General features: G+C 47.1%; 1 protein-coding gene across 1 annotated transcript; it reads left to right on the forward strand.

The window, feature by feature from the left end:
- Positions 1-6,039: 6,039 nt before the first annotated feature.
- DSEL (dermatan sulfate epimerase like) lies at positions 6,040-11,649 on the forward strand. Its single transcript, XM_030337017.1, has 2 exons — positions 6,040-6,138; positions 6,973-11,649. Exon 2 carries the CDS (start codon positions 7,860-7,862, stop codon positions 11,496-11,498), a length of 3,639 nt encoding a protein of 1,212 aa, XP_030192877.1. The 5' UTR covers positions 6,040-6,138; positions 6,973-7,859; the 3' UTR covers positions 11,499-11,649.
- Positions 11,650-12,344: the final 695 nt, after the last annotated feature.

The raw sequence follows: 12,344 nt of genomic DNA on the forward strand, positions 1-12,344 counted from the left end.
CAGTGAGAACGCCTACTGGGGAATATGGGGGCTGGATCTGACAAGGTGACAGCTAGGAGGGAAGGTTACTGGATGACATTACAGAAGAACAGACTGTCTTCTGCCCACAGCTAAACTCTCACTCTTTTCTGGGGAATTTGTAAAGAATTACAAGTTGGCCACCCAAGGACCCCGGACAAACTTCTCTGCTACTTTTCATTTAATCAGTGTGCCCCCCAAAGGGGCAACACGAGTTTCACTCTTCCCAGGTTGTCTTAATTTTTTTCTCTCTTCTCCATCTTCTGCATTTTATTTACCTCACACTCTCGGGCGTGAACAAACAATTAGCAAGCTAAAAAATCAAGCGAGGTGCAGAACAGCTTCCCACATGTCTCCTGGCTGTTACACAACACCAACTCCTACCCCTAGTTAGGCCCTGTGCTTCTGTCAGCCTGGGGATGTGGCTGTCACAACCCAACTAAAGCCTCAGAGACATGGCCCCCAGGTGTGCGGAGAGGAAAAGAAGGAGAAGCCTCGTCTCAGAACGGTGACTCAGATTTGGGGCGCGCCTCGGGAGCATTTGAAAAGTGCAGATCACAGGGTCACACCCCCAGAGATTTTTAACCCATAGGCTGGGACAGATTTGAAAGATTGGCATTTTATTTAAAAAAAAAAAAAAATTTTAATGTTTATTTATTTTTGAGACAGAGACAGAGCATGAACGGGGGAGGGTCAGAGAGAGAGGGAGGCACAGAATCTGAAGCAGGCTCCAGGCTCCGAGCCGTCAGCCCAGAGCCCGATGCGGGGCTCGAACTCACGGACCGTGAGATCATGACCTGAGCCGAAGTCAGACGCTTAACCGACTGAGCCACCCAGGCGCCCCGAAAGATTGGCGTTTTAAACAACACCCTGATCTTTCTGATCTTGGGAGGTTCAAGAATTTTAATCTGCAGTCACTATCTTAGAGGACAAAGTTCAGATAATAATAAAGGTGCCTGGGGTATGCACGTACATGTGTAGGTATGCCTGTGTGTGAAGGGATGGGAGTTTTCATCAGAAGAGCATTTCTCCTAACCATAAAGTCACATCTTCCCCTTATTGTTTAGTAGCAACTGACTAATTGCCAGTTGTGCCTGGAAGTCCGCCCAGGCTTTTATTCGAGGTGACGTAGCTGGGCTTAGGGTGTTTTTGGTCAAACAGAGAGAAACAGACGCGTATCTGGTAAACAGAAAGGCATGTGTGAACCAACTGGGTAACAGCTGGCTTTGGAACCACTGCCAAAAGGTGATAGAAAGTCCAGGGGATACTTCAAGACTCGATTTGAACAACCACCCAAAACACGCACATACTTTTTAGAGTCAGTAGGCCAGGACGAGCTTTCTCAAATTCAGCAGTATCGACATTCCGGGCTGGCTAACGCTTCGGGGTTAGGTGCAGGGGTGTTCTGTGCATTGTAGGATGTCTAACAGCATCCCTGGCCTCTACGCTCTGGATGCCAGCAGTCCCGCATCCCCCAGCAGGGACATCAAAAATTTCTCCAGACGTTGCCAAATTAGCCCAAGTGAGAACCACCAGTATGAGACTGGGGTGCGGAGGGGTGGGGGGGGTGGGGGAGGTGAAGAGGGTGGGGGTCCGGGGGCAGGGGATGCAGGGAGAGAGGAATAGCCCCATTTTGGGCTCCCCTTGTAAGTTTCACCTTGCTTAAAATTTTTCTTTTCACAGTGAAAGAGAAAGTGCATGTTCGCAGATGCAGTAGCAAGGAAGCTTCCCATTTCTGAATACGGGGTTTTAGTGGACTTATGGGGAAACTTCTTTCCTCAGAATTTGGCTGTGGTATTTTTAAATTTTTATAAATCCAGTTACTGTCATGCAGACCCTTGTACAGCCGGATAAACAAACTCAGGGCACACTCAGCCACATCTTCATTAGCAACTCTGCAGGCAAATTCCCTGTCATTTTGAGACGTTTTGTATTCAAAGCGATTGCAGAAAGATTGTTTCTAGATTCTACTGCCTGCTTTAAATCTGTGGTTTTGTCTTTATTATTGGTGCGGCCTATTACCGCTGGCCAATTGTGCAATAAAATTTGCAGCTGAAGTTTGGTGTCTGTTTCTGCACAATCGCAGCTGCTATCTCCCCAAACTCTGGGGAAAACGCTCGTTCTCACAGTGTTCATGGATCAATATAATATACATCTGGCCTTGGTAAGTGGTTCAGGAAATCTGCATCTGAGCTCTCACAGCCAAAACCATCTCAAGGAAGGGTTATGCTAAAGAAAATTAACAAAGTCACCCCCAGATTCAAAAGTCTGCTCTCTGCACAAGACCATACACTGGGGATCTGGGTGTGGCCAGTTGCTGAACGCACAGCAATTAGTTCTTACGTATCTTTGCCCCAATTATTAAGAGTCCACCAGAATAATAGATGATGAACAAATAAGATTTCAGCCGAGGGACTTTATGTAGTGTCTTGGCTTGTTTTATGGCTTGCGTTTTATCTATCTGTAAGGCGATGCAGTATTTACCTTACGTTCTAAGGCTCAGAACTTGGAATTTACCTATCTTAAGACATGAAATTCTTGCAGAAATTCTCCTTAAAATGTTGGCCAACTTCCCAGTTGTAGTTTTCATTTGAATTAAGTCACCCCAAGACAAAGCTCCAACTATGATTGTGCGGTAACAAGCTTCTCAGCACAGCTGGAGAAAAAGAGTTTCTGATTCTGCTCAGCATTCAGCAGCCCACCTTAGACATTTATGACTTTTTCCTCTTCTGCCATAAAATGAGGGTGATAATTCATGTTCGACGTTCAACACACACTCAAGATAAAGTGCTGGGCTCTGGGTTAGGTGATGAGAATTAAAAAAAAAAAAAAAAAGAAAAGAAAAGAAAGAAAAGAAAAGAAGGAAAAGAAGGAAGGAGGGTAGGTGGGCAGGCAGGCTCCCGCCTTGAGGATTCTAGTTCAGAAAGCATCATCTCTCTGTAAGTAGGGTGGCTGGGGATAGGGCTGGAAAATATTCAAATAAAGCAAACACATTTTCATAAATTCTTTGAAATCCCAAGCGAAAGCTCGTGTAGATTTAAGAACCTTGTATATAGGGGGAAATTCAAGCGATAGATTGTACTGTTCTCCACTTATATTAAAATAAGATACGGCTCTAGGATTCTGAATTTAACAGCTGTTGGCATATGTGTCTCTTGCCACACTCACAAAAGTTTTTAATGTGCAATAACATAACATATAGCTCATCCCTTGTATGGTTGAATGCATTATTTATAATTAACTAACTTTGTACCTTCTCCACATGTGGAAGAAGCAGCAATAGTTATCCATTTTTAGTTCCCAGGAAATAAGACTCTATTTATTTTTCATAGTGCCACTTACCTACCCCCCTTTCTGCCAATGATTTGAATTGTTTCGCAGTAGCTCTTATTTATTGCGACGCACGCACAACATGGGGGATGATGCCTGTTCAAAGCGAATTAGCCTGAAAGTTCGCCGGAAAATACTGAGAAGTTAGGTGCATCCTGCTTCACTGCAGATGCGTGGGGGGGGGGTGGGGGGGGAACCGAAAGACCACACTGTACCTGAATGCTTTCTTCTGTAAAATGAAAATGATCACATTAAGGTGGATAAACCTGAAAAAGCACCGGATGGAAGTTAGAACGTTAGAACGTTTGCCTGGCAGATTTTAGAGCTCATAATGATGATTCTCCATGAGTCACTGTGCCCTAGCATCACGGGGGGACTTTGGATCTGCAGAACGAAAGAACCCCATCCACACATTTTGCCCTAGGAAATGGTCTGCAGTTTTATGCACTACATCGCATCTGGCAACGCTAACTCCCAGGCAGTTTCCAAAGCTCCCTTTCACGGCCAATTACAGGGATCTCTGCATTTGGGATCCTCTTTCCCCCATCTCTTACTCTCTCCCATAAATGAGGCTGGAAGCCACTGTGGGTCACATAGGGGACCATCCCGACCTTTGCAGGAAGTTCTGTTCTTAGAGTTTAGAGGAGAATCCTTGTTTCCGAATGAACCTCAGTGGCAGAGACAATGCTCTATGGGAGCCCAGCTTTTAAAGGCTCGACTCATTTCAGGCACAGATGCAGTGCTCACAGAAGGAATTGAGAGATTGCTGATGACCTGAAGAACTTTGAATACAGCACAGGAGTCCGGTGAAATATTAGGCACAAAACAAATGATCTAAGGGCGGGAAATAGATACAAATCATAGAGTGCCGGAGTAATTTATTCTAACTAGGGAAACCTAAGAGGTGTTCACAGAGGAATTTAAGCATCTGAGCTAAGACAAGGATAATAAAAGAACTCCAGTAGTCAGAAAAATGTCAACTGGTCTCTGGGGTTAGCTGGGCAAGAGGACACCACGGAGAAAGGAATGAGGTAAGCATAGTTAGGGGGTTGCTAAAGCCAAAGCAAATTTGGCCTTTTGGAGTGGGGTAGAGTTCCCAAGAGGCAAAATTGGAGAGTGATGAGGTAAAGGCACATTTCATCTTCAAGATAAATTATTTTTGAAATTTATTCTGCTAGTAATGGTCTACCATTTAGTTGTACCAAGAAGTGATCTAAGCAAGGGACACATTTTTAAATGGACACGTCTGTCCGTTTTACCAAAATGGAATGGAGTTGGAGGAAAGTGAAGGTATCATCAACCCCCAGCTGGGGGTTGGGCTTGTTCATTTGTGAGGCTTGGTCCTTCACCGGATTCCGATGATTACTATGTTATTTGTACAGTTTAGGTCAGACCCTGGGTTGGCTCAGGCCCAGGTGTAACCTCAGATAGCTGTGAGAAATTCTGTATGTCAAGTGCAACAGAATTCGCAGCTCTAGGACGTCCTGGAATCGCACACAGGTGTCATACGAAATGAGGCACACTCTCTTCTGCTTGATTTTCGGTTTTCATTTCTTTAATGAGAAAGAGATTCGTTCCACTTGTTTGTCCCACACCGTCTCATTTTTATACTGCCGGATAAATGATTTCAATCGATAAAACCGATTAGCCTTTTTGTTTTCCTCCGATCTTTAGCATCTGTGCTCCCGAAGTCATTCTCGTATTAATCTGGCGTATTGATTTTGCTTTTCTAAATGACAGCACCCTCAGGCTGGCTGCCTCTCATTCCTTCCCTCCTCAGTCACTGCTCTTCCTAAGGCTAATTCCTGACATCCTACAGCGTTGTCCCGCCGGTCCCGCTTCTCCTAGGTCATTTGTAATCCTGCCCGGAAAGTCCTGTCTCCCTCCCACCCGCAGCCCGGTTACAGCAGTCCTCCCCCCGAAAACCAGAGGGTGAATATCAGCAGGACCCAGTCAGCACGGCGAGGTCTTCAGACACTTGCGCTTCTAAATGTCCCCCTCCTCGGCTCAGATTGCCCGCCGCAGCCGGGAATTCTCGTGCCCCGAGAACCCACCAACTCGGCGAAGGGTACCGGGGATGGGGCGTTCAGCTCCGCCCAGGCCCCGCCCCCGCCCCCGCCCCAGCCTTGTTCCCGCCACGCCCCCCGCCCCGCAGACTCGGTCGCCATGTCCTCCCTACGGCTCCACTGGCTCTAAGGCCCCGCCCCGTCCCGTTCCCGCCCCGCCCCCGGCTCCCGTCGCAGTCCCTCGCCCACCCCCGTCCCGAGGCCCCGCCTCCGGCCCCGCCCCCGTCTCGCTCCCGCCCCGCCCAGCGCTCGCTTCCCCATCGCACGCCCTCCCCGGGCCTGAGGCCCCGCCCCGACCCCGCCCCCGTCTCGCTCCCGCCCCGCCCCCGGCCCGCGTCGCCGTCTCTCGCCTTCCCCGGGCCGCGCGGCCGGAGCTGGCACGGAGGAACGGCGGCCGCGGCTGCATCGCGGCCTGGGGACGCCGGCGCTCCGCTGAACTCGGGATCCGCGAGAGTGCCCGTCGCGCGTGGATCTGCCTTCCGCGGTGCGGGGCTGCCCGGAGCGTCCGGCGTTCCCCGAGGGCGGGCGTGTCCTCGCGGCGCTGGGCGGGGGACCAGCGCGGGGCCGCAGCCTGTTGGAGCGCGGGGGGCCCCGTGCCCGGGGCGCGGGGAGCCCTGCGGGGGACGGCGCGGCCGGGCCCCCTGTGCGGAGCAGTTTTCTCGAACTCTCCACCTCCTCGTTGGGGCCCAGCGCTGCCGGGAGACCCCGTCCACATCTGCCGAAGGTAAGCGGACTTGGCCATTTAAGGGTCGCTTATCCCCAAACCACAGCCAGAGGTCGAGGGTGGGGAGCGGAGGGTGGGGGCGGGCGGCACGTTGGTAGGAGGCGAATGAAAAATATGCAACAGGCGGGGCGGTTCAGGAAACTCTAGCGTTAATGTTTCCTACGGAGAGGAGACTTGTCCAAGACTGAAACTTGCTTCGGTTCTTCCGAAGCCGAGCCGGGCAGAGGCGAAGCTGCACCTTAAGTCTGGGTGCGAGCTCCCTCTCGTGGCCTCTTGAAAGGATGGAAGGCGAGGCTACAGGTGCGATTGGAGCAGGACTGCCGTTCTTGCTCCCACTCACGGGCATATGATTTCTCCTTGGAGAAACGTGATCATCTTGGTAGTTTCCCATACAAAGGCACCTTTTGATCCCGTCAAAGCTACCCCCTCAACCGGAACCAAAAAGGTCCTTTCAACTTTCGCTTTTTGTCCAGGGACAAAGTCCCTTGTGACCCAAAGGACAAGAATGATTGCAGGACTCATCTTTGTGTTAACTGCACTTGAATTAAAACGTGTTCAATGAGTACAGCAAGCCACGGCTAAAATACTGCAGGAAAGTTACATCCCGTAGGTGCTTGTCACCTGCCACCATTCATTGTTAGCCTAATACGTGCATTTAAAAGTATAAGGGGGGGGGGAGAAAAGAGTCACTTGAGCTGAGATTGTATTCAAGGACAGATTTTATGGCTTTGCTACAATTTCTGTCAAGGGGTTGTAGAACATTTAAATCATCAGTTCATGTCCCCTCCTAGCCTATCTGTAGCCTCAGAGCATTTTTTTGTGTTTTTCCCCCAGAAAGGAGTGTCATGAGAAAGGAGCAGAAAAGAACCGTCACTCTCGGTGAAAGGGGAGTTTTCTTTCCCAGTTGGTGGTTACTTCATGATTGGAAAAGAAGCACCTAGGTGGCTGAAGCGGTTAGATTTTTATAATCGTACGGATGAAGCTGATAAAAGAAGATATGAGAATACTTTCTCTGGGTCATAATAGGCGATGAGCAAGCCTGAACAGGACAGATTTGAAATGAGGGCAGAAAGTTTGAGTTTTTCAAAGCCAAGTGGGACTTTGCACACTTGTTGAGGATGTTCTTTTCCCAAAAATGGAAGAAGAAAAAAATCTCAAAGCAAAAGTGTAAAAAGCGGAAGGGAATAACAACCAAGTCGACTCCGAGAATTTCAGTAGTTCATCGACTCCTTTGGGCAAACACCCCTCACCCGCATCGTACGCGTGGGTGATGTGATCACTAGTGTTGGTTTCCCATCCTAGGAACGACTTCTTGATTTGGATTTCGGAGTGATTATTCTTTTTTTTTTTTTTTCCCCCTACAATGTGTGTTTTGACTCCTCATGTTAGATTTACGGAAAGGAAGTAAATCCTGAATTCATGGTATGTTTGACTATACCACTGCTTGGTGTGCGATATGGAAACATTAGAGGTTGTAACATTCCTTGAAGTTGTATTGGAAGCAGAGCTCTGCCAGGCAGACAGATAGTGTATGTTTTCTCTTCTTGGCAACCCTGCTTGCTTTGAATGAACCGAATGTCAGCTGGATCTCACAGCATATATGATTTACAGTCTTTGTTTTTTCGGGGCCTTAAATGTATGTTTTATACTGAGCAGATGGGAAACACATTGAGCACTGTGTGTGACCTGTATGCCTAAGGAAGGGAGCTCCCCGATGGATCATGGCGTTGATGTTTACAGGACATGTCTTGTTTTTAGCATTAGTGATGTTTGCTTTCTCTACTTTTGAGGAATCTGTGAGCAATTACTCTGACTGGGCAGTTTTTGCAGATGATGTAGATCAGTTTAAGACACAGAAAGTACAAGATTTCAAGCCCAATCAAAAGCTGAAGAAAAGTATGCTTCATCCAAGTTTGTATTTCGATGCTGGAGAAATCCAGGCCATGAGACAGAAGTCTCGTACAAGCCATTTGCATCTGTTTAGAGCTATCAGAAGTGCAGTAACAGTTATGCTGTCCAACCCCACATACTACCTACCTCCACCCAAGCATGCCGATTTTGCTGCCAAGTGGAATGAAATTTATGGTAACAATCTGCCTCCTTTAGCATTGTACTGTTTGTTGTGCCCAGAAGACAAAGTTGCCTTTGAGTTTGCCTTGGAATACATGGACAGGATGGTTGGCTACAAAGACTGGCTAGTGGAGAATGCACCAGGGGATGAGGTGCCTGTCGGCCATTCCTTAACGGGTTTTGCCACTGCCTTTGACTTTTTATATAACTTATTGGATGGCCACCGAAGACAAAAATACCTGGAAAAAATAGGGGCTGTTACCGAGGAGATGTATGAGTATTCCAAGGTCCGTTCGTGGGGCAAACAACTTCTCCATAATCACCAAGCTACTAATATGATAGCATTACTCACCGGGGCTTTGGTGACCGGGGTAGAGAAAGGATCTAAAGCAAACATATGGAAACAGGTCGTCGTAGACGTGATGGAAAAGACGATGTTCCTTTTGAATCATATTGTCGATGGTTCTTTGGATGAAGGTGTGGCCTATGGAAGCTACACGGCTAAATCAGTCACGCAGTACGTTTTTCTAGCCCAGCGCCATTTCAGTATCAACAACTTGGATAATAACTGGTTGAAGATGCACTTTTGGTTCTATTATGCCACCCTCTTACCAGGCTTCCAAAGAACTGTGGGTATTGCAGATTCCAATTATAATTGGTTTTATGGTCCAGAGAGCCAGTTAGTTTTTTTGGATAAGTTTATCTTAAAGAATGGAGCTGGAAATTGGTTAGCTCAGCAAATTAGAAGGCACCGGCCTAAAGATGGACCAATGGTCCCCTCCACTGCCCAGAGGTGGAGTACTCTTCACACCGAATACATCTGGTACGATCCCCAGCTCACCCCACAGCCTCCTGCTGAGTATGGTACTGCGAAAATGCACACGTTCCCTAACTGGGGTGTTGTCACTTATGGGGCTGGCTTGCCAAACACACAGGCCAATACCTTTGTGTCCTTTAAGTCCGGGAAGCTGGGGGGCCGAGCCGTGTACGACATAGTTCACTTTCAGCCATACTCCTGGATTGACGGGTGGAGAAGCTTTAACCCAGGGCATGAACATCCAGATCAGAACTCATTCACCTTTGCCCCAAATGGACAAGTGTTTGTTTCGGAAGCTCTCTACGGACCCAAGCTGAGCCACCTCAACAATGTGCTGGTATTTGCTCCATCACCTACGAGCCAGTGTAACCAGCCCTGGGAGGGTCAGCTGGGAGAGTGTGGCCAGTGGCTCAGGTGGACCGGCGAGGAGGTTGGTGACGCAGCGGGGGAAATCATTACTGCCTCCCAACATGGAGAAATGCTGTTTGTGAGTGGGGAAGCGGTGTCTGCTTACTCTTCAGCAATGAAGCTGAAGAGCGTGTATCGTGCTCTGCTTCTCTTAAATTCTCAAACGTTGCTCGTCGTTGATCACGTTGAGAGGCAGGACGGTTCCCCAATAAAATCTGTCAGTGCCTTCTTTCATAATCTGGACATTGATTTTAAGTACATCCCCTATAGGTTTATGAACAGGTATAATGGCGCCATGATGGATGTATGGGATGCACACTACAGAATGTTCTGGTTTGATCATCATGGCAATAGTCCCATTGCTAGTATACAAGAAGCAGAGCAAGCTGCTGAATTTAAGAAACGGTGGACGCAGTTTGTTAATGTGACGTTTCAGATGGAATCCACAATCACAAGAATCGCGTATGTCTTTTATGGGCCATATGTCAATGTTTCCAGCTGCAGATTTGTTGATAATTCCAATTCTGGACTTCAGATCTCTCTCAATGTCAATAATACCGAACATGTTGTGTCCATTGTAACCGACTACCACAACCTGAAGACAAGATTTGATTACCTGGGTTTTGGTGGCTTTGCCAATGTGGCTGAGCAGGGCCAAATAACCCGATTTGGTTTGGGCACCCAAGCGATAGCAAAGCCCATAAAACAAGATAGGGTTATTTTCCCCTTTGGATTTAAATTTAATATAGCAGTTGGGTTGATTTTGTGCATTAGCTTGGTGATTTTAACCTTTCAGTGGCGGTTTTACCTTTCTTTTAGAAAGCTAATGCGGTGGATCCTAGTCCTTGTTGTTGCCTTGTGGTTTATTGAGCTGCTGGACGTGTGGAGCACCTGCACGCAGCCCATCTGTGCAAAATGGGCAAGGACGGAGGCCGAGGCCAGCCCGAAGCCTGTGTCTTCAGAAGGGCCCCACACTGACCTTCCCAGTGTTGTCGTTACCTCACTTCCTGGTTCAGGAGCTGAAATCCTCAAACAACTTTTTTTCAACAGTAGTGATTTTCTCTACATCAGAGTTCCTACAACCTACATTGATATTCCTGAAACTGAATTTGAAATCGACTCGTTTGTAGATGCCTGTGAATGGAAGGCATCAGATATCCACAGTGTGCATTTCCGTTTACTCCGCGGCTGGTTGCAGTCCTTAGTTCAAGACACAAAACTGCATTTGCAAAACATCCATCTGCATGAACCCAGTCGGGGTAAACTGGCCCCATACTTCACAGCAAATAAGGACAAAAAAAGAAAACTGAAAAGGAGGGAGTCTCTGCCCGAACAAAGAAGTAGAATGAAAGGCACCTTTGATAGAGATGCTGAATATATTAGAGCTTTAAGGAGACACCTGGTCTATTACCCAAGTGCACGTCCTGTGCTCAGCTTAAGCAGCGGGAGCTGGACCTTAAAGCTCCATTTTTTTCAAGAAGTCTTAGGAGCTTCTATGAGGGCATTGTACATAGTGAGGGACCCCCGGGCATGGATCTATTCAATGTTGTACAGTAGCAAACCCAGTCTCTACTCTTTGAAGAATGTACCAGAGCACTTAGCTAAACTGTTTAAGATAGAGAGAGGTAAAGGCAAATGTAACTTGAATTCAGGCTACGCTCTCGAATACGAATCATTGAGGAAAGAATTATCAAAATCCCAGTCAAATGCAGTCTCCCTGTTGTCTCATTTGTGGTTCGCAAACACAGCAGCAGCGCTGAGAATAAATACGGATTTGCTGCCCGCCAGCTACCAGCTGATCAAGTTTGAAGATATTGTACATTTTCCTCAGAAAACCACAGAAAGGATTTTTGCCTTTCTTGGAATACCTTTGTCTCCTGCTAGTTTAAACCAAATATTGTTCGCCACCTCCACAAACCTTTTCTATCTTCCCTATGAAGGGGAAATATCACCAACTAACACCAATGTTTGGAAACAAAACTTGCCTAGAGATGAAATTAGACTGATTGAGAACATCTGCTGGACACTGATGGAGCGTCTAGGATATCCAAAGTTTACGGACTGAACGCTGCAGGTCAGCAGACATTTGCACTAACACTTGCCAACGCGGTTTGTGGACGTGAACTAGAAGAGTTTGTTTATTCTTGTACTACGTGTGTGCGTGCGCGCGCGTGTTCCGTTCGTTACTTGCACAAAGATTATTTTAAAAATAGGCACCATGTTTGGCCTCGCGGGATTTATTTTTACGTCACTGCTTTCCTTGCCTGTGTTTCTGAAGTTTTCTTTTTCTTTTTTTTTTTTTTTTTTTCCTGTTGCAATGTTCCCGCTACGGCGGCACAGAGGAAGTTACGGGATGGTGGGCAGGGGAGGTAGGAAGATTTTCCGGGCTTTCGTCGAACTCTCTCCCTCACCTGTAACTGTGCTGATCTATATGGGAACCTCAAACACTGCAAAAGGCCTTTCAATTGCTGCTTTGCCCAAGCATCTCTTGCTTTCAAGATGGACTACAAAAGTTCCTTATGTTTTTTAAAAGATCTTCTAACACATTTATCTTGCACCAAAAAAAAAAAAAAAAAAAAAAAAATTAACTGTGTATAATGTTTAGTGCTATCACTGGGGAAATGGTGAAACCTCCTATCATAACTGTAGGATTCCTTCTGGAAAATACAGATGGAAATACAGAATGAGCATTTTTTTTTTTTTTTCTTTTTGGAGGTCAGAAACAGTGACCTGAAAAGCCTCCTTTAAGTTTTTTATTCAGAAGTAATAAGGAGTCAGTCTTTGAACAACCTGGGTACCAAGGGCTGGGAGAGTATTTTAGACTTGCTTGTCTGTTTAAAACTCTCTTTTCTCTTCTTTGCCTCCTTGGAGCTACAGCTGTTCCCATCCCACCACTCCCACTGTCCTTTCT

This window comes from Lynx canadensis, chromosome D3 (genome assembly GCF_007474595.2).
Source record: "Lynx canadensis isolate LIC74 chromosome D3, mLynCan4.pri.v2, whole genome shotgun sequence".
Lineage (NCBI taxonomy): Eukaryota > Metazoa > Chordata > Mammalia > Carnivora > Felidae > Lynx > Lynx canadensis.

What these genes read in the sequence shown, in the direction of transcription:
- DSEL (XM_030337017.1), top strand. Translation starts at nt 7,860, where the DNA reads ATGGCGTTGATGTTTACAGGACATGTCTTGTTTTTAGCATTAGTGATG.